The sequence below is a fragment of the Lactuca sativa genome, chromosome 1, assembly GCF_002870075.4.
Source record: "Lactuca sativa cultivar Salinas chromosome 1, Lsat_Salinas_v11, whole genome shotgun sequence".
In the NCBI taxonomy this organism is placed as follows: domain Eukaryota; kingdom Viridiplantae; phylum Streptophyta; class Magnoliopsida; order Asterales; family Asteraceae; genus Lactuca; species Lactuca sativa.
The window spans coordinates 237,203,327-237,230,430 of record NC_056623.2 but is presented as its reverse complement, the minus strand read 5'-3'; the positions used below and the strand labels follow the sequence as shown (position 1 = coordinate 237,230,430).

At 35.0% G+C, this 27,104-nt stretch overlaps 1 protein-coding gene and 1 long non-coding RNA gene across 4 annotated transcripts; one reads left to right on the top strand and one right to left on the bottom strand.

Annotated features, from left to right (window-relative positions):
• Positions 1-7,550: 7,550 nt before the first annotated feature.
• LOC111899281 (lysine-specific demethylase JMJ29) lies at positions 7,551-21,475 on the top strand. 3 transcript variants are annotated; one of them, XM_042895970.2, is made up of 14 exons: positions 7,551-7,824; positions 7,961-8,131; positions 8,734-9,995; positions 10,084-10,205; positions 10,286-10,379; positions 10,470-10,602; positions 10,699-10,762; positions 10,846-11,557; positions 11,670-11,999; positions 12,139-12,489; positions 12,575-12,647; positions 12,724-12,809; positions 20,919-21,038; positions 21,173-21,475. In XM_042895970.2, the coding sequence occupies exons 3-14, from the start codon at positions 8,739-8,741 to the stop codon at positions 21,266-21,268; spliced, it is 3,438 nt and encodes a 1,145-aa protein (XP_042751904.1). In that variant the 5' UTR covers positions 7,551-7,824; positions 7,961-8,131; positions 8,734-8,738; the 3' UTR covers positions 21,269-21,475. The 3 variants fall into 3 exon arrangements, with proteins under 3 accessions (XP_042751904.1, XP_042751905.1, XP_042751902.1); XM_042895971.2 differs by having other exon boundaries at positions 7,948-8,131; XM_042895968.2 differs by lacking the exon at positions 7,961-8,131.
• LOC122194757 (uncharacterized) lies at positions 20,261-25,952 on the bottom strand. Its single transcript, XR_006184556.1, has 2 exons — positions 25,655-25,952; positions 20,261-20,517 (listed from the first exon to the last, which is right to left on the bottom strand). It is a non-coding gene; the product is annotated as an uncharacterized LOC122194757 (long non-coding RNA).
• Between the last annotated feature and the right edge of the window lie 1,152 nt (positions 25,953-27,104).

Sequence of the window (27,104 nt, the reverse complement as noted above, 5' to 3'; positions counted from 1 at the left end):
CACTGAATTGTCTGAACACTGAACTGCTCAAAGCACTGAACTATCTGAACACTGAACTGCTCGGAACACTGAATTGTTTGAACACTGAACTGCCTGAATCATTGAATTGCCTGTAACTATATGCTGCCACGTGGCTGCTTCCTGACATCTACCGAGACCTACCTGGTCTCAATTTTCCGCCAATCATCTAAAATATCGGGTTCCAGCCCAACTGCAGAGTCAAAGGACTCCCTACTTAGCCGCCTCGCACGAATTCTGGACGAAATCCTTCTATGGATCTAGCTGCTACTAGTTATCCTGACACTATGGCCCTAACGGCCTTCTGCTCTAACTGATTGGTTCCATGCGTCGAATCCTGACGTCACCAAGCCCAAAGCTAAACGCGATTGCTACAGCACCAATTGTAGCCTTATGTCATAAATGACCTTAAGCAGTCCACTGCTTCCTTGCTCTCATCTCTATAGTGGCACTTCTACAATCTTATCACTGGCTTAAACAGGTCTCATCCGTCTGGGAAATTCCGAAATCCAATCTGTGGATTTCCATTTCCTCACTGCTACACCCGAACTGGTGGGTACTACTGTTCTTTCTGCATCCTAACAACGCACTCATGTTATCTACCAACCTAGTGAAGGCTGCGGCTACACCCACAGACTCACATCACTCTAGTACTATCTGCTAATCTTGTGAATGCTACGGCTACACCCGCAGACTTACAACACTCTAATACTATCTGACTGCTAGTGAATGCTACGGCTACACCCGGAGACTTACAACACTCTGATACTATCTGACTGCTAGTGAATGCTACAGCTACACTTGCAGACTTACAACACTCTGATGCTATCTGACTGCTAGTGAATGCTACGACTACACCCGCAGACTTACAACACTCTGATGCTATCTGACTGCTAGTGAATGCTACGGCTACACCCGTAGGCTTACAACACTCTAATACTGGATCGAACACGCGCTTGCCCCGCTATCAGCTGAACTTGTGTCATAACTGGAATCCCAAACCTGATTCCCTAAGGCTTGTTAGTAACATCACGGGAACGCGATCTCCTTATTGGCAAGCTTTTCCGAACTTCCATCTCACACTATCCTCAAACCATACAACCGCTTGAGCTATCTTCCTTCCCAATAAGGATGCGAAACTTATCCTAGTCTCAAAACTGCTCCTGCTTCTGAATCCTTGGGTGATTCTCCCCCACTTTGATTCAGCTAATTCCCTACAACACACAAAACTGGAAGAATTCCCAATCCTTCTCGCCACCCATGACCAATCTGCTAGAAACCACACTTACCATTGCTAGTGTTTCAACACTAGCTAATCTAAAAGATCACACAACTTCTAAAAATCCAAATAAATCTCCGGTAATAACATGTTAAACCCAGGAAGCTCCGAATCTCAGTTGGAGACCACGGAATTCTCCTCTGCATCACGGCCTCTATCTTGGCCGGATCGACTAGAATATCCTTCTGATTGACAAGGTGCCCAAGAAATTGCACCCCGTGCAACCAGAACTCATAATTAGAGAACCTTGCAAAAATTCTCTCCCTCCTCAAAATCTCTAGCACCTCCCTCAGGTGCTTCTCGTGATGCTCCTCAGCCTTGGAATAAACCAAGATGACATTGTACTTCCCAGTCCCACAAGTATTGCACCGAATCTGGTCCCGCTGGTCTCTCGAAAGCTAATCTGAAATCTACGGTCTCCTCCCGATACCCCTCACTATAAGCAACTGATTTGGTTCCCTCTACCAATGTGCTCCAAGTCCATATCCCGCTCTCGAGCTCTAGAAGTCATATCATTCAGGGTCTTGCACTCCGAGATACTCACAATCTCCCTACTATCATTCTACAGTATGTTCTGATAACTTACCTTCTTCATTTCCTCATCTGCTGCATACCGTGGTACCATATAAGCTCTTTCCCGAGGCTTGGCAGTGATCTCTGCCACAGTCTCAGTCTTCTGGTGGAGATCTAACAACTCTTGCGCCAACTACTGCGCCCCAATCGTCTGGGCACACTCTGCCCAGAATCTGGTCTGGAAGTAATCCCATGACATAACATCAACCACATCATCCCTCAACTCACTACCAACCTCTTCCTATCAGTCCCGTGCTCTATCCCTCAAGAGACAGGAAGTAAGTCAGATCTTGTCTCCTTTCGAGACAATGTCTGGTACGCAAAGCGTTGGTAACATCCGCCAACCATCTACTGCTAACAATGGGGTCCCTAACCCCCATGACAATCTGAAGCCTCACAAACTCGGAATTCCTGAAACATCAACTTACAGGTCTCTATCATGACTGCTATCTCAGTGCAGAATGCACTCGACCTCTCATCACAAATCTCTATAATGCCCTCCTTGATCACACTGAGGATCACAGGAGTTTGGTCAATGATACGGTGCAAAATTCTCAGATGAAATGAACTCTCTCATCTTATCATCAATCTGCCCGGCTCCAGAGTCCGAGCCTGATCCCCTATCGACACCAGAACTACCATCTGGTCTACCACGTAGCGTTACTATACTCGGCAACATGTCATCACTAACATCACAATACTCATCCAAACTCGAGGGATCTCACACACTACAAGTTCTTTGGATTCATCTCAGCCTTCCTTGATTCGAGTACGGATCCTCTACTTTCAGTAGTACGGGCCCATACCACCTTCCACATCTATCCGTACTTTCCTCAAGAACTGCCTTGACTCCACCAAGTCACTTCTACTACTACTAATCTCTGCTGCTCTCATCCTAGGCTCGCCCTAGGGAAACTTCTGACTCATCCAAACCAGTCCTCAGCTGCTGAAAGTCCCTTCATAATGCCAATTAGCCACCACATGGATACCATCACATGCAACGAGGCTCAGATGATCCTTCGAGTAAGGGACTCATCCCTATAACGGTTAGGACTCAGACAAGAGCTACGCAATAGGGTCAAATCCAATCCTCTAAGATTATTCAACCCTGATTGCATGTGACTTAACGTATCCACCTAATAGCTAACTCCCATCACTCAAAGTCCCACAAAGCACAAAGCAAGCAACATTCAGACAAAGGGAAACTACTCAAGCAATCTATTCTCATAACAAGAAATTGTACTAGCATACAATGTTAAGCTCATACTATCAGGCATAATCTAAACAGGCTATCCTACTACTGTCTAATCAATACTAGCACACAATTCTCATAAGCTGAAACACATAAATCAGGCACATAAGGCATCCTCCTAGATCCTTAGTTCTATACTAGCACGCTGTTCTACTGAGACTGAAGCTGAAATTGATAATCATAACATAAACTTGTATGGGTAATTTGGGAGTACTTACTTGAGCTCGGCTGATTGCATGCACCACACCCTTTTCTCTTTTCAAAACTCCTTTCACTTTTTCTAAAACTCTTTTCTTTATACTTTTTCTAAAATTGTTTTCTTTTCTCAAAATTCTTTTGTAACCATGGTTTTTCTCTTGAAAACTTTATATCACTTCCTTAGTTTGAGTTCAAACACACCCGAAAGTGTGTCCGAATCCCTCAAACCAAGGCTCTGATACCAACTTGAAACATCCCAAAAATACAGTCTGAAAATTTCGTTTAAAATTAGTAATAAAACCATATTCATCAATCGTCATATAAGAATCATAAAGAATGTATCTCAAAATATCTTAACAACTGTCAAATATATCAGAGTATAAACATCCCAGGCTGAACAAATGGTGTGTGCACTGCAATCTTTCCGAGCTCCTCTTTTGAAAACTGACTACCTGAAACCAAAACTGAAAACCGTAAGCACGAAGCTTAGTGAGCTCCCCCAAACTACCACATACCATACAATAACATATAAAGCATCTACTGGGCCTTGCCCACTGCATCGGACCGAAGTCCGGAAACTAACCAGGGCCTTGCCCTCTGCATCGGACCGAAGTCCGGAAACTGCATCGGACCGAAGTACGGAAACTGCATTGGACCGGAGTCCGGAACTAACCAGGGCCTTGCCCTCTGCATCGGACCGAAGTCCGAAACTAACTGCATCGGACCGAAGTCCGGAACTGACTGAACATAACATAGCATAAACATATCAACTAGCATGAATACATATACTGCATACTGCATCGGAACAGAGTCCGGAACACATAACACAAAACATGCTTGAATCACAAAGACATCAAGCACTCTAACTACTGCATCGGACCGAAGTCCGGAACTACTGCTAACTGAACGGGCCGGCATTGTGGCCGTAGACCCATTCCTACTGGAAGGAAACTCACCTCACACTGCTGAAGTCTCGTAGACACAATCCCACACTGCTGAAGTCCCGCAGACTCCACCCCAGCTGCTAGCTGATAGATTCCGGAACTGTCAACACCAAATAACACCCAATTAATAATTGGGTTCTAACAGGTAACTAAAAATACATGCTTTGGATAATTACTACATTACCCCTAGCTTGGCTTACCCAAGCCCAAGGCCCAATCCATAGGCCCAAAGTCAACTAGGGATCAAAGCCCAACATATGGCCCAATTTTCCAAATTGGGCCCAAACCTCTACATGGACTTCCCTTAAGGCCCAATTGATCAGTCCAGTCCAACATGTATCATTCTAGGGCCCAATATCATACAACCATCTAGGCCCCAACTATGGCCCAATTTTCCAAATTGGGCCCAATCCTTCATATGGGCCTTACTCTAAAGCCCAACTAATTACTCTAGTCCATTTAATTATTCTCGGATGGCCCAACACAAAGCCCAAGTGAAATTAGGGTTTCACATCAAATGATAACTAGGGTTAAGTGTTTCTTACTTAACCCACTAAGGACTTAACACACTAGGGACTTAATCCATTAAGTCCTTTATTGCTTAGATTAATTTCTGTCAATGATTATTATTTAATATTCACTTATTAAATAATTCTCGTGTGCGTGCTGATAATCTCTCAAATATTAGTATTTTCTCAATTATCCCATTAAGGAATTAATCCATTAAGTCCTTTAATCTACTAGATAAATGGCATGGAATAGTTTGGGCTTAATTCACAATCCAATCCCAATGGCCCACAAGTGACCCAATTAGTCTAAGGCCCAATACTCATAATTAGGGTTTTCCATCCAAACATGGCCCAATAGGCCCAAAACCAATCTCTAAGCCCATTAGGGGTTTGCTAGAGGGGCACCACCCACTACCACCTCGGGTAGTGGTGGTCAATGGCGGTTCGAGGTAGCGGCCACCACCTTACGGTGGTGGTTATGATTCTTTTCATTATTCAATTTGCTAATTACAATTACAAGGCTTTAATCCAAAATACACACACTCACTAACACACACACACTAACTAATACACACACACCCAACCACACCATGGTGGCCTGCGGTGGCGCTTGGCGGCAACCACCACCTCATGGTGGTGGTAGTGGCTTCCTTGCTATATCCGGCTAGACTAAACACCCAAACACCACTAAACTGCAATAAACACACACACATACAATTTCTGCTTGCAAAACGAACTCAGCCACCTCCCCTTGGTGGCATACGGCGACGACAACAATTGATTCACGCTGACAGCCACCACCTCACGGTGGTGGCACTGGTTCCTTTTTGGCTCCCAATCTCGTAGCAACACACTCTAGTAGGCCGAACCCTTGAATCAGTGAAACACTTCATCGACGGAATCGACATCAACGACGCTAAAGGCCGGAGATGGCGGCGGAGATCGCTGAATGAAAGCCACTAGCGACGGCGGAGTGGCGACAGTTGACGACAGTACCCCACCACGACCATGGCGGTGTCACATCCTGACGATACCGGCGACATGGCTGACTGAGTAATAGAAGAAGAAGAAAGAAACACGGAGAGGCGGCTCAGCGGCTGTTGGAACGATCCCAACAGCGGCGGTGGTCGGAACGGAACCAACGACAACAGCTCTCAGTACTCGGCCTTCGACGGTCCTACCTTGGCTGTTCGTGACCTCACCAGCAGCGGGTTGTGGCGGTGCTCAACACACCAGGTGGCTCGTGATCGGAGAAACAAGGGAAGGCCGGTGATGACGGCTGGAGCAAGGAAGATAGGGGGTGATGGCTGCCTCTCATTCCTTAGGGTTAGGGTTACTCGACTTCTCTTCATGAAGCGGGAAAGAATGAGCACCGGGTCTTAACCCGTGTCTCATCCAAACATTTGACCATTTTGTCAATACTAGCCCCTCCTCCCATAATCTTTTTCAATTCAACTCATAAATTTACCCTTTTCGCCCCTGACTCCAAAATTCCTTTCATAATAGGTCCTGAAATTACCCATAAGCCCTTAACTTCCAACATCTTTCAAAAGTAAGTCCATTAATTACCAAACGTACCCTGATTTCTGAAACCCTTTTCAAATTAAATCCATAACTTACTCTTTTAACCTCCAACTTCTAAATTCTTCACCAATTAGTCCGGGACTTTCATTTGTTATTTTATTTAAATAACCGGGGCGTTACAATGAAAGAACACACTTGTAAGCAGAATTATTCTATTAACGAAATGGATGATGTTGTTGCTTGTTTACTACTTTACATTGTTGTGATACATACATGACGTCCTCTGCCCTAGAACGTTTCCGCCGTTCTTGGTTTTGGGGTGTGACAAAATCCCTTTACAATCACACCAAAATCACTCTCAAAGGCTCTCACACAAGGCTCAGATTAGGGTTTCTTTGGGTTGTAAAGACGACGAGGGAGGCCACAACGAGCCATAACTTTTTTATATAGGCACAACCCCCTGGAAATTAGGGTTTCGCTTTACAGTGTCTACTCGCCGACTAGATCCTAAATCCCGCGTCCAAAATGATCTCTACTCAACGAGTTGGAGCTCCCCAACTCGTCGAGTTCCAATCTAAAACCCTAAAATCCTTAAAAGTAATTGATACCTGAAACGAGCGTTACACATATCAACAAAAGTCTCACTCAACGTCTACATGACGATTAATTTTACATATAAAATGTCACAAATGAAAAAAGTCTAATAATTTCAAGCTTTAATGAACCAAAAAACTCGTTTTAAAGTAAATATGATTTAGTGGGTGAACGTGTTAACGGTTTTATAAAAGAAAAAGAGTAAATTACACGAATGTTCCCTATGATTTGGGGTAATTTGCATGTTTGGTCCCTAATTTATTTTTTAAACTCGGAAGGTCCATACTGTTTGTCTTTGTTGCGCGCTTGATCCCTATCTTATCTAAAAGAACTATTTTGCCTTTGATTTTTTAATTTATTTAAATAAGATGAGGTAGGTAATGTAATGTAATGTAAGGTGGATATGAGGTTGATGTGTGTTTATTTAAATAAATTAAAAAATCAAAGGAAAAATAGTCTTTTTAGGTAAGACAGGAACCAAACGCACAATAAAAACAAACAGTAGGGATCTTCCGAGTTAAAAAAAAGTTAAAGACCAAACGTACAAATTAACCAAAACCACAGGGACCATTCGTGTAATTTACTCAAAGAAAAAAAATGGTGCAGGCCAGTGGGAAGGAGAAAAAATGCTAGTAATATGGGTTGGAAACGGCGGACTCTACCATCATCAATATGGATTTCCCCTCTCTGTATATATCTCTCTCTCAATAAATACAAAGATTACGACGAGAGAATTGGTTCTCTCTCTCTCTCTCTCTCTCTCTCTCTCCATCCATCCATGTGAGTTTCGTTTTTCATTTTTGACCTAACGCCTACCCCTTTTCCCAACAATCTCCTCTTCCAGACATCCGATCGCACTATTGTTTCTTCTATAGATGATTTTCCTTTTTTCGTGATTTCGATCGCTCAATACTACTGGATTTTACGAATTCGGTGAGTGAATTTCATGGTTATTGTTTTAAGATTCGTCTAGCTAGAATTTGGTTTTCCTTTTTGTTATATTTTCCAGATTATACTTAAATAAATGCGAGAAATTTTGTTCACACATTCGGTTAGACAACACGTATAGGTGAAGAATCTGGAATTAATTGGATGGAGAAGGTGACTGCAGGCTGAATTAGTGTTGAAATTCCAGTGATTGAACGTATGAGTTGGGAGATCGCGTGTGAATTTATGTACATTGGAGCTGATGGATTTGTTGACTCGGGAAGTTGACTCGGGTCAACCATCATATTTTTAGGTTTAAAGCTCCTTCTCTGCGATTGCGTTTTGTATCATTCTTTGGAATTTGCTCTTTTTGTTCTTCCTTAGTTTGTAGCTGACCATTTTTTCTTGAAGCATTTCTTTCTGAAAGAATCGAGAAACCACACCTAGAGTGATAATTTTGCTGGACTTTCTCTAGAGAAGTTCATGATCCAGCTGACATGGATCAGAAACTAACTCGAAGACAATATTACCTGAAGCTTACACAAATTCATTATTGTTCATCCATAAACACACACACACACATTGACTTTTGTATGCATATCAAATGAGATCACGAATCATGGCTAAAGGATTATACATCGCATTGTTAATGAAGTTTTCTATAAAATATCAAGTCATGGCTCTAGCAGCTCAAAACCACAAGGTGTCTATCCCTGTTCAGATTTAGCGTGAAGGGTCAATATATTGTATCTCTAGGCCCCAAGATATCTTTGCTTATTTCTTATTCCCATGGGGTCTCTTTGTCTGATGATGCATGCATACAAAATTGATAGGGTTTTTCATTCATATGTTGGGTTAACCAGTGCTAAAGGTCCTGTTTTTCCTAACAGATCTCTATTATTTATGTGTTTGCAGTGAAGATGGAGACACTGATTCAAAAGGAAAATCAAGCAAGTAGATTTTCTGGTAAAGAAATGAATACAGGACAAAAAGCCTCAACCAGTGTTCTTAGGCGTGGAACAAAGAGAAAGGATCCACAGTTTGCTAGTTATAAGAGAAGGGGTGACCGAAAATTATTTTTAAAGAAAATGGCAGAAAATCCTAACCAGAAAGAAATGTTCACTACAGAAACTAACTACTCTAGTTATGAGATGATCAGGGCAAAGCACAACAGTTGTGGCAACATACGTTTTTCTAGTGATCCTGAAGAGAAAGACCCAAATTTGCAAACCAAGAAGGTCTTAACACCAAAAAGGAATAATCCAGTCAAGACAATGGAAATTCCTGGAGTTGAAGGCTTGTATGAGATACCAAAACGCTCAATAAGCAAGAAAATGGAGATGGATGTTGAAAATGATGTCAGTGACTCTGATGAGGATTATAATGAGGAAGAAGATGATGATGATGACGATGATGACTCCACTCTGATTTCATCACTAAGGAGATCAAACTCTTCAAAATGTAAAAGAAATCAGACTAAAGATTGCAGAGCTTCAAATGAGAAACCAACCTCCAAGAAAATCAAAGATGATTCAAACAGTCTGATTTCATCACTAAGGAGATCAAACCCTTCAAAATGTAAAAGAAATCAGGCTAAAGATTGCAGAGCTTCAACTGAAAAACCAACCTCCAAGAAAATCAAAGATGATTCAAACAAGAAAGAAAAGTCCAACGAAAAGCAGGAGGAAAAGGAAGAGGAAATCAAGGACACCAAACAAAATGATGTTAACAATACCCCTCATCATGAACGAGTAATGAGAAATCGTCGTGCTGCTTCTGCTAGAAACAAAATTTTTGAAAATGGTTTTTTCTTTGGGGTGTGGGAAGATGAAGAAGATGATATAGTAGTAAAAGAAGAAGAAGATGATGATTTTGGTGATGACGATGATGATGATTATGTTGTTGATGATGAGGGTAATGAAGATGAAAATGTATTGTTGACACTAACACATCATCATGAGTTGAAAGATGTCAAGACAAAAGAAACTTTGAAAAAAGTGAAATTAGAAAACGATATTGATTTCATTGAAGACAAAAAACAGATGTCTTTTGTGAAATCTACTCCTAGTAAAAGCAGTAGTTCTAGTGATACAATAACAAAAAGAAGAATGAGGGACACTGGAGATTGTAGTTCTGCTTCATCAGATCACATTACAACTACTGCTGACAACATCAAGGTATAAATACTCTCTTTGATTCTTGCTATACACACTTTTGGTATGTTTTTTTTTTCTTTCTTATATTCATCTATAATCTACCAAACAGGAGCAGAGAAAAGGAAAGGAACAGTTGAAATGTCATCAATGCAAGAGAAATGATAGAAAGTATGTTGTTCCCTGTACTAAATGTTGTGAAACATTATACTGTATTCAGTGCATCAAACAATGGTAACTCCCCTTTTTGAAGTGTTAATCATTATTTGTCTATGTTGAATAGAGTTTTTCAATGGGTTTATTTTTCTTGACAGGTATCCTGATTTGTCAGAAGAAGAGGTTGCAGAATTATGCCCTTTTTGTCGTGGAAACTGCAACTGCAACTTGTGCTTACACTCAAATATTAAGGTTTGATATGTCTTCTGCAAATGGAAAAATGTCATTAGAACATCATCTGTTCTAACAATCTTTTTCATTACACTTCCCAAAAAACAACAGATGCCAAACATGGATCTCACAGATGATGAGAAGATTGAGCATCTTCACTATCTAATTAACTCACTCCTCCCTTTTCTGAAACAAATTCGCGAAGAGCAAATGGAGGAGATAACCATGGAAGCGTTTGTTCAAGGTTTTTATTTGAAAGCAAATGGAGGAAATAACCTGCTCATTTCCATTTCACTAAAAGCTTATATAATTAAGTTAAGATGATTCTTTTGATTTGCAGGGGTATCAGAGTCTTCAATTTCAGTAGAGCAGACAAGCTGTCTAAATGAAGAACGTGTCTATTGGTAATCATCTGTTAAATATAATATATATACTTTATGCATTGTTTAATCATATAACTAAATAAACATTTATTTCAATCGAACAGCAACCACTGTTCAACATCAATCACTGATTTTCATCGAAGCTGTCCAAAATGCTTATACGAGCTATGTCTTAACTGCTGTCACGAGATACGAAACAACAATCTTGTTGGTCAAAGAAAAGTTGACTTTGGGTACACTGATAAGGGTTTTGATTACATTCACGGGGGTGAACCTCTACAGGTTTCTTTCCATGAAAATTTACCAACTACCGAATCTAATTCCATGATCAAATGGGTAGCAGAAAATAATGGGAATATAATTTGTCCTCCAAAAGAATTGGGTGGATGCAATGAGAGTATGTTACAGCTCAAACGGATCTTACCAAAGGACTGGATTTCAAATTTAGAAGCAAAAGCAAAGCTTATATTGAACAAATTCAGAAACAACCAACAAAATATCGTATCAAATACAAATTCTCTTATATTTCGTGCTGATTTATACATGAAAGCAGCCAACAGAAAAGAATCAGAATCAGATGATAACTACTTATATTGTCCTGCTTTTCAACAAGGCCTTAAGGGTGAAGAGCTGATTCGATTTCGTTACCATTGGAGTAAAGGTGAACCGATAATTGTGAAGAAAGTGTTGGAACAGACACCTGGTTTAAGCTGGGAGCCATTGGTGATGTGGCGTGCATTATGTGAACATGTGGATCCAAATGTCAGTTCCAAGATGTCACAAGTGAAGGCTATAGATTGCTTAGCTGGTTGTGAGGTAATTATCAAGAGTTAATGTCCAATAATATAAATATAATATAATATAATGTTTGAAGAAAATTGTAGGATGAGAGTGTCCTAAGCTGTTGTAATTTAAATTAACATAACAGGTTGAAATCAGTACTAGGAGATTTTTCAAGGGTTATACAGAAGGAAGGCAATATGTGAATTCATGGCCAGAGATGCTAAAGCTGAAGGATTGGCCCCCATCTGATAAGTTTGAAGACCTTTTGCCACGTCATTGTGATGAATTCATAAGCATGTTGCCTTTCCAACTATATACTGATCCAAGAGCAGGTTTTCTGAATCTTGCTGTGAAATTACCACCAGGGGTATTAAAACCTGATTTGGGTCCAAAGACATATATTGCATATGGAATGCTTCAAGAACTTGGAAGAGGGGATTCTGTTACTAAGCTTCATTGTGACATGTCAGATGCTGTATGTATCATCATCCATCTCTTTTCTTACTTCTTACTTTCTCTTTCATTTTTCTTTTTTTAACTAAAGAATTCTTTATTCTATTCTTGCATTGCATGGCAAGCAAAGTGTAATAAATGATTCCATTATTACATTGTAGGTGAATATTTTGACACACACAGCTGAAGTATCAATAAGTGATGCTCAAAAGCTTGCAATTAAAGAGTTAAAGAAAAGACACTGGTACCAGAATATAAGAGAGAACACCATGACAGTTTCTGAACATTCTTCAAATGAGGAACAAGACTCTAAGGAAATTCTCATAAGCACAAACGAAATGATTCAACCTAGTGGAGTTCCACTGGATAAAACCTCTCCAAAAGAAGAAGAAGAAGAAACAGGTAGTGCTCTCTGGGACATCTTTCGAAGACAAGATGTTCCAAAGTTACATGAATATTTATTGAAGTACTCAAAAGAATTTCGACATACATATTGTTGTCCTGTTGATCAGGTAAATCTACTTTCAATTTTCTAATTGTTATTATTAATTTTTTTTTTCTGTAATTCTTCAATTGTTTGACAACTAACATGTGTAGGTTTATCACCCGATTCATGATCAAACATTTTACTTGACAATGGAGCATAAAAAGAGGCTAAAGCAGGAATATGGTTGGTATTTTCCTATTTCATATATACATGCCCATAAACTGCAACTCATGAATGAAATGATTGTCAATCTTTTTAGGTATAGAACCATGGACCTTTGAACAAAAGCTGGGAGAGGCGGTTTTTATTCCTGCTGGGTGTCCACACCAAGTGCGAAATCTCAAGGTAAATCCACTCCCTTCCCCCCCCCCCCCCCCCCCCCCCCCCCCTCTCTCTCTCTCTCACACACACACACACATTATTAGAATCTTTTGTCATTGTTTGTGCCGAAAGTGAATGCTTTTTAGCATAAGGAATGTAGTGCAGCAATGAAAGTATGTGTAAAACCCTAAGCCCATTAGTTATAGGCTAGCCCAATAACCTTTTGATCAACCTAAAACCACGGTGAAAGGTGTTTCTAGCCCACAACATAGGGCCTATTAAGGAGTTCATAGTTCTTAAGGTCGGATGGATTGTTACAAACTTAAGGCTAGTAACCTCTTTATGGTTCAACTTGAAACTAATGTGAAAGTTATTAGGAGCCCACAACTTAAGGCTTACAAGGGCTTACAAGTCTTACTTATGGTTCATGTGAGACGAGTAATGACAAACTCCTCTACTTTAACTATTTCAAGCCCACACTTATAATCAACACTTAGAAGTCTTACTTATGGTTCATGTGATATCATTTTCTAACACACACAACAATTAAAGTAGCAGATGGCCCAATAGCTTTTGGATCAACTTTAAACCATGGTGAAAGTTATAGATAGCCCACAACTTAAAGCTTATAAGGGACTTATAGTTCTTACTTTCTACCCATGTGGGACAAGTTATTACAATCAATACATCATGATCCACAAAAACTATAGACATGTCGAAACAACAAATTCAATGCCAAGAGTATGTAGGTAAGTGGACATAACGCTATTAAGTCCTTAGAATACGACATACAATTAGGCTTTTATTTGGTTGTTTTGCAAGTATCCAAAGACCTCCTTAGTGTACATTTAGTGTACAAGTTCATGAAAAAACAAATTTCTATCCTCTTACAAAATACTTGATTTTCTCTTGCGAGTTTGCATTGACAATAGAACAATTGCCATTAATGACAAAGTTTAGGTTTGACAATTGCCATTAATGACAAGGTTTAGGTTTGACACATATCTTGGATATGAAATTACAATGGGTGGAGCATCCACATGAAAGTATTATTTGGTTATCATGAAATTGTAAATGCTATAGAAAGTTATTACTTAATGGGTGGAACCATCTTTTCATTATTTTCTCTATTAAGTTATTCTTTCTATATTAAGGTCGTGTTTGACACGAATAAGCTAACTTGTTTATTGAGCCTATTGCAATGAAGTGTTTAGTGAAATAACTAAAATAACTTATAAGCTAGTTTTAATATTTGAGATAGTTTATTGATAAACTTATGGGTCTTTTCCACAACTTTTCTACCCTTAATTAAATAAATTTAACATTTGTAACATTGTGCTAGTTTTTAATACAAAATAAAAAAAATCATAACCGACTTTGAACAATATTTTCGAGTATTCAAATTCAATACCATTAAAAAAAATGCAGAAACAAAAACAACTCTGTCATTTTTCTCATTTACTAAAAGCATATATTGAATACATATTAATATAAACTACCCTTAATGGCGTTTATTTTTTACTTTTATGACTATCTTTTTCAAAAAGTTAATTAAAAGTGCCAAACTTCATCATATTTTATGCTCTTCAAGTTTTTTTTGAAAAACATTATGTGTTTGCACAATATGCATTCATGTATGATGTTGAATTTTTCCGGGCTTTATTAAAAAAAAAACAAAAATTGTCGAAGCTTATCATTATTTTATGCTCTAAAGTGTTGTATACAATTGATATATAAAAAAATATACAAAAAGTAAGTAAAAATTTTCTTTGAAAATAGTCTTTTTAGCTTTGATTACCAATGAAATAGTGCTTAATTTTTTTGAACCTCTCTCTCTCTCTCTCTCTCTATATATATATATATATATATATATATATATATATATACACACACACACACACACCCACCAATAATATACTAATTTTTATACAACAAACATAAAAACCATTGTTTAAGCAACTTAAATCTACATATCAAAGTGATGTAATTTAGCTTAATTTTTTTGCCCTATTCTTGATATTGTTTTATACACTATAACATTAGTTTTTAATTGTATATTTAAATGTCTCTTTGTCGTTTTATATTTGCGATATATATCCGTTAGTGTTTACCAAAACGTGTTTGGTAAAAATTCGTTTTTAATTTAGTCTGCCAAACATAGCCAAAGTCAAAGAAAACATATATATAACTTGTTTGATTAAGTCTTATTCTCATTAAGTCCATTAAGTAAAAAAGAAACATTGCCTTAGACATCATGGATGTCATTCAAAGGAACAAAGGTGATAAAGAAAGAAGAGTTTGAATGTTATGACATCCATATAGACTATTTTATGGAATCTTTTGAAACTCCTCACTAGTTAACTTCTTGCTCCCACAAATCAAATGAAAATGTATGGAGATTAACGTATAAAATGGAAACATATAGAGAAGAATATACAAAGAAAAAGCCATGTTTGTTTATGATTGATAACACATCCCAAGTGTATCATGGTGACATAAAAGAAGCTCATGAGCTATCATGAGTAATGAGTTATCCAAGATAAGGTTCCACATAAGCTCATGAAGATTGAGTGTACGATGAAACCACCATTAATGGTGAACAAGGTGGTGTACCGACTGAAGAGTGGTTATTATAATAAAGGATGAGGACGAGGACATTGATGTGTTCCATGGCAATATGTTGTGGTTATAACATTTAACATCGAAGAAGAAGCAATATCATGTAGAACAAGTTAACAAGTTCATGGACCATGCACACTTTAAATGGGCGTAACTATCATCCCATTAGTTATAGATCCCCCGAGTTTTTCATGGAAACACATTGATGGGATGAACATCATGTCATCATCATAGGCAACTATTTGCCTACATTTAGGACTTCATAGCTTAGCATTTTTGGTTTTTATTAAGGTTTATGATTTTTATTTGTTTTTTTTACAGAACACATAATTTCTTTGATTATTGTCGATCACATGGTATTTTAAATAATAATTGTTCATGAATTTTTTTCTTTGAATTTTCAAATTTTGCTTATTATCATGTGATAACGTGCTCACACAAAGTGTGCTTTGACTTCCTTGTCATGTTCAAAATGATTAACTTGAGACATCATATTCAAATCGCCAAATAACAAGACTGTGGATGCGGTGGATGAAGTTTGATGAATCTCTAACAACATTACCTCAATCCCATCCATGAAAAGGGCTAAATGGGAGGCAACGAAGCCCCTATCCCCTATTCGAGGGTACTACTTTTGTAAATGACCTTTGACATAGAAAAAACTAAAATAAATAAGTAAATGAAAATTAATATTGTGAGCATTGAATGATCTCCGACATATGAAACATCAAACGGTGAAAGCAGATACTAGAGACATGTTGATACTAAGAAGAGGTCGAGTAAAATTATAAAACCAAGCGATACATGCAAGTTGCAACATAAGAAAGCTAATCCCTAAACTTCCACCTTGATAAATTCCACTCATATGGATCTTGTGATAGCAAGAATAGAAACAAGGAGTATGCATATTGTGTATAGAGGTGCAAAATAAGGAGATGGAAAAGGGACTTGTGCATAAGAAGTGAATATGGAGACCATACACCTTAATACACTGACATTCGTATGTTATTACGAGAGATGTAAATCGAAGAATATCAATGGTAAATGGATGTATGCTCGGAGGGGGATATGTGCTTATGAAGCTGATCCACTACTCTCTCTTTAAAAAAAATTGACATGTTGAATTGGGCGGTTTACGAGCAAACAAAGCATAAGAAGAAAGGGTTGTCTTTCACAGACAAACTAAGAATCGAAAAGTCTTTTTTTAGAATTGTAAAATCTATTCATCACAAATAGACCCGACACTTTTATACACAACATGAACACGCCACATGTTTTTTGTGTACGAGTTTTAGAAATTCATGTTTTGTGTCTTCGTGTCGACACAAAATTTGAATTTGTGAAAGGTGTCTTACGAGCGTCAAAGACGAATTTACCAGTTTTAAACGTAGACGCGAGTTAAATTCGTGTCGCGTGTTCGTATTGACACGCGACACGTATAGACACATTTAATTCGTGTAAATCCGTGTAACATAGTTAAAACATGTCTATTCGTGTCATGTTACATCATATAAATAAATTACATTCCATGTTCGTGTTTGATACACAAAACATGTTTTACAATCTATGTCATGTTCGTATTTACCAAATATATGTTATGTAAATTCGTGTCTAACACGTGTTACACGATTGCCGGGTTTAATCATCAATAGAACCACTAAATTAAAATAATTTCAACATTTACCACAAAATAATTAACTATTTAATTTCGAGAATTCTAGATTTGTGTTTTTTTTAAAAGAAAATTTATTTTTTCCACAATAAAAAGTTTGATAAAGTTTTAATTTTTTTAGAAGGAAAATTTCTAGAAAAATCTTAAAATTTTATCATAATTTACGAAAAAGTCTTAAACTAAAATTTGTTTATGAAAAAGCATGAATTACCATTAGAAATTGCAATTTGACCCATTTTTTCCGGTTAACCCATTTCATTACTTATCTGTTTCATTCCCATTATTTTACCATAATTTATGAATAAGTGTCAAACTAAAATTTAGTGATGATTTGGCCATTCTCTATGTAATATATTTTATCGGTTTTATTGTTGATTTAGACATCTAGTCATTAAATTAGATGATAAGATGAATATGATGAGTTATATAATGCTACATTTACTATAAATTTTGATGTCGATATCATCGAGTCATTTATGACTATGTATCTAGGTCAACAATGAAACCAATAAAATATATGTTTCTAGGAAAAAAGGGCAAGAAATGAGTTGATGTCTGATAAAATGGATATATTCGCTTACATAAGATTAAGTAGACAGTTTGAAATTTCTTATAAACGTAAAAAATGACGTAATTGTTGCTAGTTTATGTAATTAATGCAGTCTTTGTTGGATGCATTTTATATTTCAAATAAATATACAACATATCAAGATATCAAGTCTTATGGTAAACATAACATTATTTAACCAAGATATTCATCTCATCAATTCATTTAATCCAGGTCAGTAATGAAACCGATAAAACGTATGTTACATGGAGAAAATGACAAATTCATCACTAAATTTTAGTTTTGGACTTATTCATAAGTTATGGTAAAATATTGAGACTTTAATAAAACATGTAAGTAATGAAACCGGTAACCGGTAAAAATGGGTCAATCGTCATTGTTACCGGTAATTTATGATTTTTCGTAAATAAATTTTAGTTTTGAGACTTTTTCGTAAATTAGGATAAAATTATAGGATTTTTCTGGAGATTTCCTTTTTAGAAATTGTTCTCTGATTTTCATATCATGTAACATCACGTGAGCTAACTATAGCTACCTAGATCTACATTAGTAAAACTTATTTTTTCTATGTCAAATTAATAAAAATAGAGTAAATTACAAAATTAGTTCTTATGGTTTACCAAAAAATGCAGTTTAAGACTATTTTTTTACACATGGTTAGTCCAAAAATGAAAATATCGTGCATATTTGGTCTTTCAGAAAGCAAAAAGACTTTTGTCATGATTTTTTCTTTTATTTATTTAATTACTTTTATAATTAAAGAAAGAAAATAAAATCCCTAATAACCTACCCTACCCACCTATTTATCTTTTAAGATACCAACTCTCTCTCTCTCTCTCTCTCTCTCTCTCTCTCTCTCCACCGTCGTCGGTCACCTGGCAACCATCGTCAACCATCGTCTCTGTTCAACTCCACCTCCGTCTATATCTATTTTCGTTCACCTCCCTCCAGTTTCATCACTACCTACCTCCATATAGATCTGTCAAGATCTATCGTTGTCTACCACCTCCTTCAAACAATTCTACAAAATGGATGAACACACTCTCTTTAGTAAATGACGACGATGGGTTAGCCCTTTGATCTAAGATCTCAGGTAGAGGTGGAGAGAGGTTCATATCATAGTGTGTTTCTTCTCCGGCAGAGTCGGCGCCAAATAATGCTAGGGTTTCGACATTCGTTAAGTTATAGCGCCACTGTCTTCCTCGTGTTACAACGTCAAGGTTCCATATGCTTTCCATATCCTGGCGACGAATCGAAGTTCTTGATCCGACGAAGAATCGCCAACGTTCCAACGGTGGCAGTATTTGCAGATCCGCTGACACCTATCCTTGATAACGGTGGCAATATTTGCAGATCCGCTGACATTTATCCTAGATGGCGCTGGTTAAGGTGGTTGGAGTAGGTGTCGTCTTTGGTGGTAGTATTTGCAGATTCGCTCACACCTATCCTTGATAACGGTGACGATATTTGCAGATCCGCTCACACGTATCCTTGATAACGGTGGCGATATTTGCAGATCCGCTGACACCTATCCTTGATGGCGCTGGTGAAGGTGGTTGGAGTAGGTGATGTCTTTGGTAGTTTCCGTCATTGAGAGTGGTTCCCGACGAGTATGGAGGTGGTTTCCGGCAAGACATTGGTGACCGGCGATAGCTGATGACGGTGATGCTCCAGCAGGGAAGAGAAGATAGAGAGAGAAAAGGAGTTGGTATCTTAAAAGATAAAGGGTTAGGGTTATGAGGAGTTTTATTTTTTAATTATAAAAATATTTAGAGTAAATAAAAGAAAATGAAAAAGGAAATTAGGACAAAATAATATTTTCAAATACCTTTAAATTTTCAAGGGACCAAATCTGCACAATATTTTTATTTTTGACTAAGCATGCCGTCTCAAACTGCATTTTTACCAATTTTGCCATTTACTCATAAAAATATCATTAAAACTCTTTTCATATGCATAAGTTATTTTTTATTTAAATAGTTAAACATTTATCATCTATTTGAAATGTTTATTAAAAAATTTATGTATGTTTTTTTCAAAGTACACATCATATTTCTTCTTTGTGTTTATTTATAAACTATTTAGTTAAACAAATGGAAAAACAACAAGAATTTTATCATTTTAATTTGCATATTTGATAAATTGTGTTAATTACTTAATTCCAAGAAAGAAAATTATGGGTAATTAGTTGGAGTCGATTTTCATAATAGTTTTTTTTTTTTAAAATTAATTAAATATTATATTTACATTATTTTATATATATATATATATATATATATATATATATATATATATATATATATATATATATATATATATATATATATATATATATATATATATATAAACAATAATGTAAATATAATATTTAATTAATTTTTTTTGTATATAGTTATGCTTTTTCTGCATTAATACATACGGTATAATATTAAAAAGAAAATTATAAACGTAAAAAAGTGTATATATTTCTATCGAATGTTTTGAAAATCGATTTTTTTTAATTGAATCAGTCTAATAACCGGTTCAATTGTCGGTCTACATCTACATCTAGCAATTGTATGTGTTGGCTTGCGGGTTGTGTACATTCCAAATAACCTTATTGATCGACTTATTGAATTTTTTTCGGAAATTGACTTTTTTTAATGGACGAAGCTTATCAAAGTTCAATAAACCGATTCAAACAATTTTTTTCATCAGTTTTTTATCACATTGGTTTCAACCCGATTTTTGAATAAACCATCGTCTGGTTCAATTCAGTTTAAAACTTAGCATAAAACCGATCGTTGTTTAACACCCCACCGTTTCAACATCGGGCGGTTCAAACCAGTTTCTAAAACACTGTTTCCATCATCGTCTCTCACTGTCACCGCCACCTGTTTTGCGAAATAATCAACCAATTTTGATTTGTTATAAATCATCCAAACAAACAAATATTTATAAAAAAAGAAAACTAATAAATATATCCAACCCAAAAAAATATATTATAATCCAATTTCAAATTTCAATTTAAATCATCTAAAAGATAACGTATAGAATCCCCAAAAACCCGTTAGGTGGCACCCTACCAGTCTCTCAAGATTGACGCCTACAATAATAAGTGTACTAGTAGCTTCACACAAACGACAGATTGTAAACAGAGGCCATGCACACAAAACTAGGCACCAATTTAGCTTTTCTGTTTTTATATTTTATAATCCTTCAATTATTTTTTTGAGTGGGTACAATATTGTACATATATTGTTTTTAAAATCATAATGTAACATTTTTATTACAGTCATGTACGAAAGTCGCCGTGGACTTCGTTTCTCCGGAGAACATACAAGAGTGCATCCGACTAACACAGGAGTTCCGTAAGCTGCCCATTAATCACAAAGCTAGAGAAGACAAACTAGAGGTATACATTATTATTATTTATGTTATTTAAGAGTTTTAATTCTTTTTTATGTGACATGAACTGAAGTCGTGAAACTTTGACAAAGTTTTATTTTTAGTTTATAGCATTTTAAAGTATATTTGTTTGTGTTGAAGGTAAAGAAAATGATCCTGCACGCTATGCGTCAAGCCATTGCTGATTTTGAGGAATTAACGACTAGCCAGAAGTCGGAAGTCTTAGTAGGGCAATAAGCCTTTTTAGTAGTAGTGGTAGTAGTAGTAGAACAACTACAGTAAATGTTCTAACAACATACATACTTGGCTTTCTAGACTTTATGCTTGTGATTGTGGTGTTATTGATATCTCGAAATGACTAGAGCTCGAGGTTAGGAATAGAAACTGTAGTTAATAGTAATACAAGTAAAAATAAAGGGTTGCTTTGGATGTATTCAAAATTAATCGCTTTGTGTTTTTTCAAAGTAACATGTTTGTTATAAGACCAAAGAAAATGAAAACAACTCTCCAAACTCAAACCGAATCAAGTATAGAAAAAACACTCACATAACTACAATTTCATTATTTTCAACTCCTAACTGTTAATAAACTCGACTTTCGCTTCTAGCAAGTCAACTTTCACTTTGTGTTGGACCATTCAATACTTTAAGATCTTCATTTGCTACTTTTTAATTTTATAATATAAATATAAATAAACATATAGTATTTATTATTTAAACGGGTTGGCTATGATATAAATAATAACTAATATATTTAATTACATGTATCGAAAATCTCAACGTAATTCCTATTGTAGACTTGGCAAAACATGACATGACACGAAATTAGCAGGTTAGTATCAGAGACTTCGACACGTTTATGTAAACGGGTTGACACGACACGACACGGTAATTAAACGGGTAGGGTTAAGGTCAAGACTTTCGACTCGAAGATGACTCGAATATGACCCGTTTAATTATATGTTAGTATTTATTATAAATTTCATATTTTTATAAATATATTATATGTTATAGACTTATAATGAGCCAAACTCAAGAATTACAAGTAATATTCAAATTTTCAAAGTTACTTAATTTTAGTCATCTTCACCACCTATCTCTTTGCTCTCCAACTTTAACTTTTTTCATTTTTCCTTCTTGACTTACTATAAATTTTTTCATTTCATCTCACAACTCTAGTGTTTCAATTTTTCATTTTTGCCTCCACAACTCTACTTTCCAACCTTTAAAATATTTCAACCCAACATGACACAACATATTTATAAGGTTTAAACCTTAACCCGAAACCAACATGAAACCGACACAAAAATAAACGGGTTGACATGACACGATAATTAAACAGATCGGGTTAAGGTCAAGCCCTTTCAACCCGTTTATTGTCTTGACACGACATGAATCCGACACGACACGACACGTTTGCCAGGTCTACTCTATTGCTTCCAAATAACAACAATTTATTTGATAATCTTGTCAAAAATTCTAAATACGTGCAAATATCAACTCTGGCGTATGGCTACAACTTTTTGTTATGATATTCATAATTTGTTTGAACCCGTTTGTATTAAGCATTGATCATAATTTTAGTTAATTAAATGATAAAGTGCATCAAATAAATGGTCCACACAAAATCAGGTCCACAGCCCATTACGTGGAAGGTTAAATAAAAAAGTACTATCAATATTTTTACTACGTCTAAGAGAAAATACAAAAATGGTCCATGTGGTACAGTGTAATAGGTACATAAAGTTTGATTTCGACAAAATGGACAAATTCGGTGCTTGTGTTTTTTTGATATTTACATGGATCGTCCCTAACGCTTTGTTCCCGAGTTCCACTTAAGGAGAGAAATGAGAGGATACGGAGGGAAAGTGAGGGGTGTCGAAGGAAAATCGTGTTCCCGAGTTTCATTAATGGAAGGAAAGTGAGGGGAGGGAAAAGATTTTAGAGTCATATTTTCCTTCCAAATTGAGCGGATTTGAGAAGAAAGTGAGGGGAAGAAAAATTTTAAGTTTTATTTTCTTTTTCCTCCTAACTCGGGACACAAAAACTAAAAATTTTCCTTTCATTTCCTTCGAACTCGGAAACATAGAATAATTAATATTTTCCTTCACCTCCCTTTCTTTCTGTCAAAATTTTCCTTCCCTTTCCTTTAATGAATTTACATAAAAACTCGGGAACAAGACGTAAGTCGCTAACCACAGAGCTGGTTAAATACAGTGAAATTACATTTTTACCCTTACTTTTTTATTTTTCATATATTTGTTTTTTATTAAAAGATCTTATAATTACATAAATGACCCCTCTCGCCCACATCCACATCCACCCCACCATCACCTCCGGCTAACATAAAAACACATACACTCTAAATCCTACTCTTAAACGATATCTTTGTCCACTACGAAACTTAAGCCCTAATCACTCAAAAGAAATGACACCTTTGTAAACACTTGATATCTCTTAGGATCACATCATATAGTTATATCATCAAATAAATTAAATATAGTTTAAGATTTAATATTATTTTTAACTATTATTATATTTTCAAAATGTCAATAAACTTTAAAAGTTTTGTAAACACTTGATATCTCTTAGGATCACGTAATTTTTTTTTATGTTCTATTATTTTTTTATGGTTAATTAAAAACACAAAACTTTTAAAGTTTATTGACATTTTGATTTGTATTTTAAATTTAGTATCATATTTAAATTACAAATTACGTATTGTATTAATAGTTTCAAATGGATATGGCTGAAGTATATTGATCTCTATTATAGAAGATATATAAATATTTAATTGATGTTCGAAGTTCACGATCTTTTATTTTTGTTGAAAAAATTAACAAAACAAATAAGTTTACAACTATTAAACATAAACGATAATCGCTTACTCATTGGAACCTAAAACCCAAAATAAAACCCTAAAGAAAATCAAACATGTAAAACAAAAAAAAGCTTGGAACAAACGTTTTTAGTTTGATTTTTGTTTTAAACAAAAAGCAAACCGATCAAACCTCATTCAAGCCATATCACCTAGGTGGTGTAGCACGAGTACGATTAAACATGCCATATCACCTAGGTGGTGTGGAATGAGTTGTGTGATTTAAATCAAGTAAACAAGGGTTTGCAAAATGGCCTAGTATCCTCATAGATTAATGGCCTAAGAGGTCATGTGTCGTGAGAATTTAGGATGGCAATCGATGGAACGAACGACAAGACCACGAAATGAAATTGAGAAGAAACTGAATTTTGAATTCATGTTCATGTTTTTGTCTAGTGAAAAAAAAACAATGTGATGTCGTGTTTAAAATTCATCACGAAATTAACACAATATAGCATGTTTTTATCGTGTTTTTGGTATTATGTATCATTAAATATGAATTATATAAAATAATGGTTATTTTGTTGCGTTTTTCGTGTTTTAATTGATGCGTTTTCATGTTACTGAAAAAATTTGTCGTGTTCGTGATACATAAAACTTTGTCATGTAATACCGTATCAGACAAAAACAAGTCACGATTACCGACAAAAACAAATCACGATTACCTGATTCGAGAGACCACATGTTGATGTAAATCAAGGTATAATCCATCTTGAGAGAATGCTCAAAAAGCTTAACAAACTAAAAAGATAAATCATACCTATTATGACAACTTACATCACACCCAGACCAAAGATTGTTCAAATATAGGTAAATTCCGAAACACTAACAATTTAGTGATTATGCCAAAGTACATCTTTTTACACCATTTCTAACATGTAACATCATTTTTTGCACAATGATGGAGCACTACTTTTTGCAAACTTAAATTATCTCCTACCTATTATATCAAAATAATATTTCAAATATATATATATATATATATATATATATATATATATATATATATATATATATATTAACTTTAACAAAACTTGTGATATGTCTTTTTATTACTATAATTCATAAATCATATCATAAGTTTGAAATATGTAAACACAATATCAAAATACAAATAATACAAATTAAAACATTAAATATGTAAATGAATTATACTATAAATATGTATCATGACAAATAGTGTTAGGGTTCATTTTGAGTGATTAAGATGTAAAATTTTATAATGTAAAATTATACAATGAATTCAATAATATTAGAGTTAGTTTTAAGTGGTTGAGATGTGAAATATCATTCGATTTAACTTAATTTTTTAGAGTTATTTATATTTCTATAATGAATTCAATAGTGTTAAGGTTAGTTTTAAGGGGTTGAAATATAAAATTTCATTGCTGCTTAACTTGACATTTTTAGGGTTATTTATAATTTTATAATGAATTCAATAATGTTAGGGTTAGTTTTTAAATGGTTGATATTAGGAATTTCATAGTCATTTAACTTGACTTTTTTAGGGTTATTTATTATGAAGAATATAACAAATAACCCAAAATAAGATAGAATGAATATTATTCATGATCTAACTTACAACAAATTAAATCTATTAGATCCAACTATTTCATAGATCTAGTTTTCAAAACCAATACTAATCCAATAACTTTCAATATTAATCTTATAAATCAATATTATCAAAAAGATAATAACTAAACCTCAATAGAAATCAAATTGATCATCAAAAATATAATAACTAACCTTTTTACAAACCCCAAAATAAGAATATTTGGTACTAATTCTTCCTCCTTTGTTTCAAACGTCAATCCTCAAAAATTCTTGATGACAAACTTCTAGATCTCACGCAGCTCTTCTTTTTCTTCGTTTCCTCTCTCATCTTATTGCTATTTTCAAACGTCGATGGTGGTGGGATTGGGATTATTTATAAAGGGAATAGGGGATGAATTTAGGGCTTCCATGACGGATGTTAAGTTTACGGAAATACCCTTTGTTGATTGTGGGCCACGTATCAATGTAGTTCCAGGAAAAGGTGATTCGGTGAAATCCTTTGATTTCGGATGGGATAAGACAACATATTATATAAATTACTATAGTTACGTATTTTTTATTTTTAAAATAATTTTTATCTTTTAAAATATATATATATATATATATATATATATATATATATATATATATATATATATATATATATATATATATATATATATATATATATATATATATATATAGCTGTTTACCCACGCCAAGCGATGGGTACGATTTTTTTCGTCAAAAATCAATTTCTTGAGTCAATTAGTTCTTTTATGCAAATAATTTATTACATCTAAACAATTATCACTAAGAGTCATGCTAATAGAAACGAAATCAATCAAAATTAAAAATGAAATGTTTGGATTATTTACAAATATACATGAAAACATGTTTAATTGTGTATTATTAATCGTGTAATACTTTTTTATATATCATATTTGATGTATAGACTTCAATGTCGTTATTAATCATGTAAAGCAGTGGGTGCCGAATAGCTTGTTTTGTCAATTAGTTTTTTTCGGCAAAGTTTATTTAAAATCTGAAATTTGATGATCGAAATGTATATTTTATTTTTTAGAAAATATATTTTAATGTGAGATGGAGTTGGACGGCGAATACAGTGGCGATGATACTACACTTTCAAAAAATTGTTTCTTATTTTTTCGAGATTGTTAAAATTGTGAACCTGATCGTAGGATCCTATGATCTCACGTAGGTAAATTGATCCCGACTTACTTGGGTCGTTTTTCGTTTTAGTGATTAAATGATGTATTAAAAATGTATTTCTCATGTTTTACAATATTTATTGTTCACTTGATGGATGAATATGTATTTTTTATGTTTTAAATTGCTTTTGGTAGAGTCTTACGATTCGATTCGATTTTACGATCACGATCACGATCTTGCAAAACGAAAAACGATTCCATATAAGATCCATGTCTTAACAACCTTGATTTGTTGTTTTGGGTGAAAAATAAATTCATTACGCTTTAGGTTAAAAATAAAGTATGTTGTTATTTTTAGTTAAAAATAAAAATACATTATCATTTTGGATAAAAAAAATAAAATTACATTGCCAATATATGTTGAAAAATAGAAAGTACATATGTATTTATGTAAAAAAGAAATCAAATACATATGAACATCACTATTATTA

Excerpts from the sequence above, each read along its gene's own strand:
- LOC111899281 (XM_042895968.2), top strand. The coding sequence starts at position 8,739 with ATGGAGACACTGATTCAAAAGGAAAATCAAGCAAGTAGATTTTCTGGT. Across the intron at positions 12,490-12,574 it reads ATTGTTGTCCTGTTGATCAG|GTTTATCACCCGATTCATGA; the intron begins GTAAATCTACTT and ends TAACATGTGTAG. Across the intron at positions 21,039-21,172 it reads CTAGAGAAGACAAACTAGAG|GTAAAGAAAATGATCCTGCA; the intron begins GTATACATTATT and ends TTTGTGTTGAAG.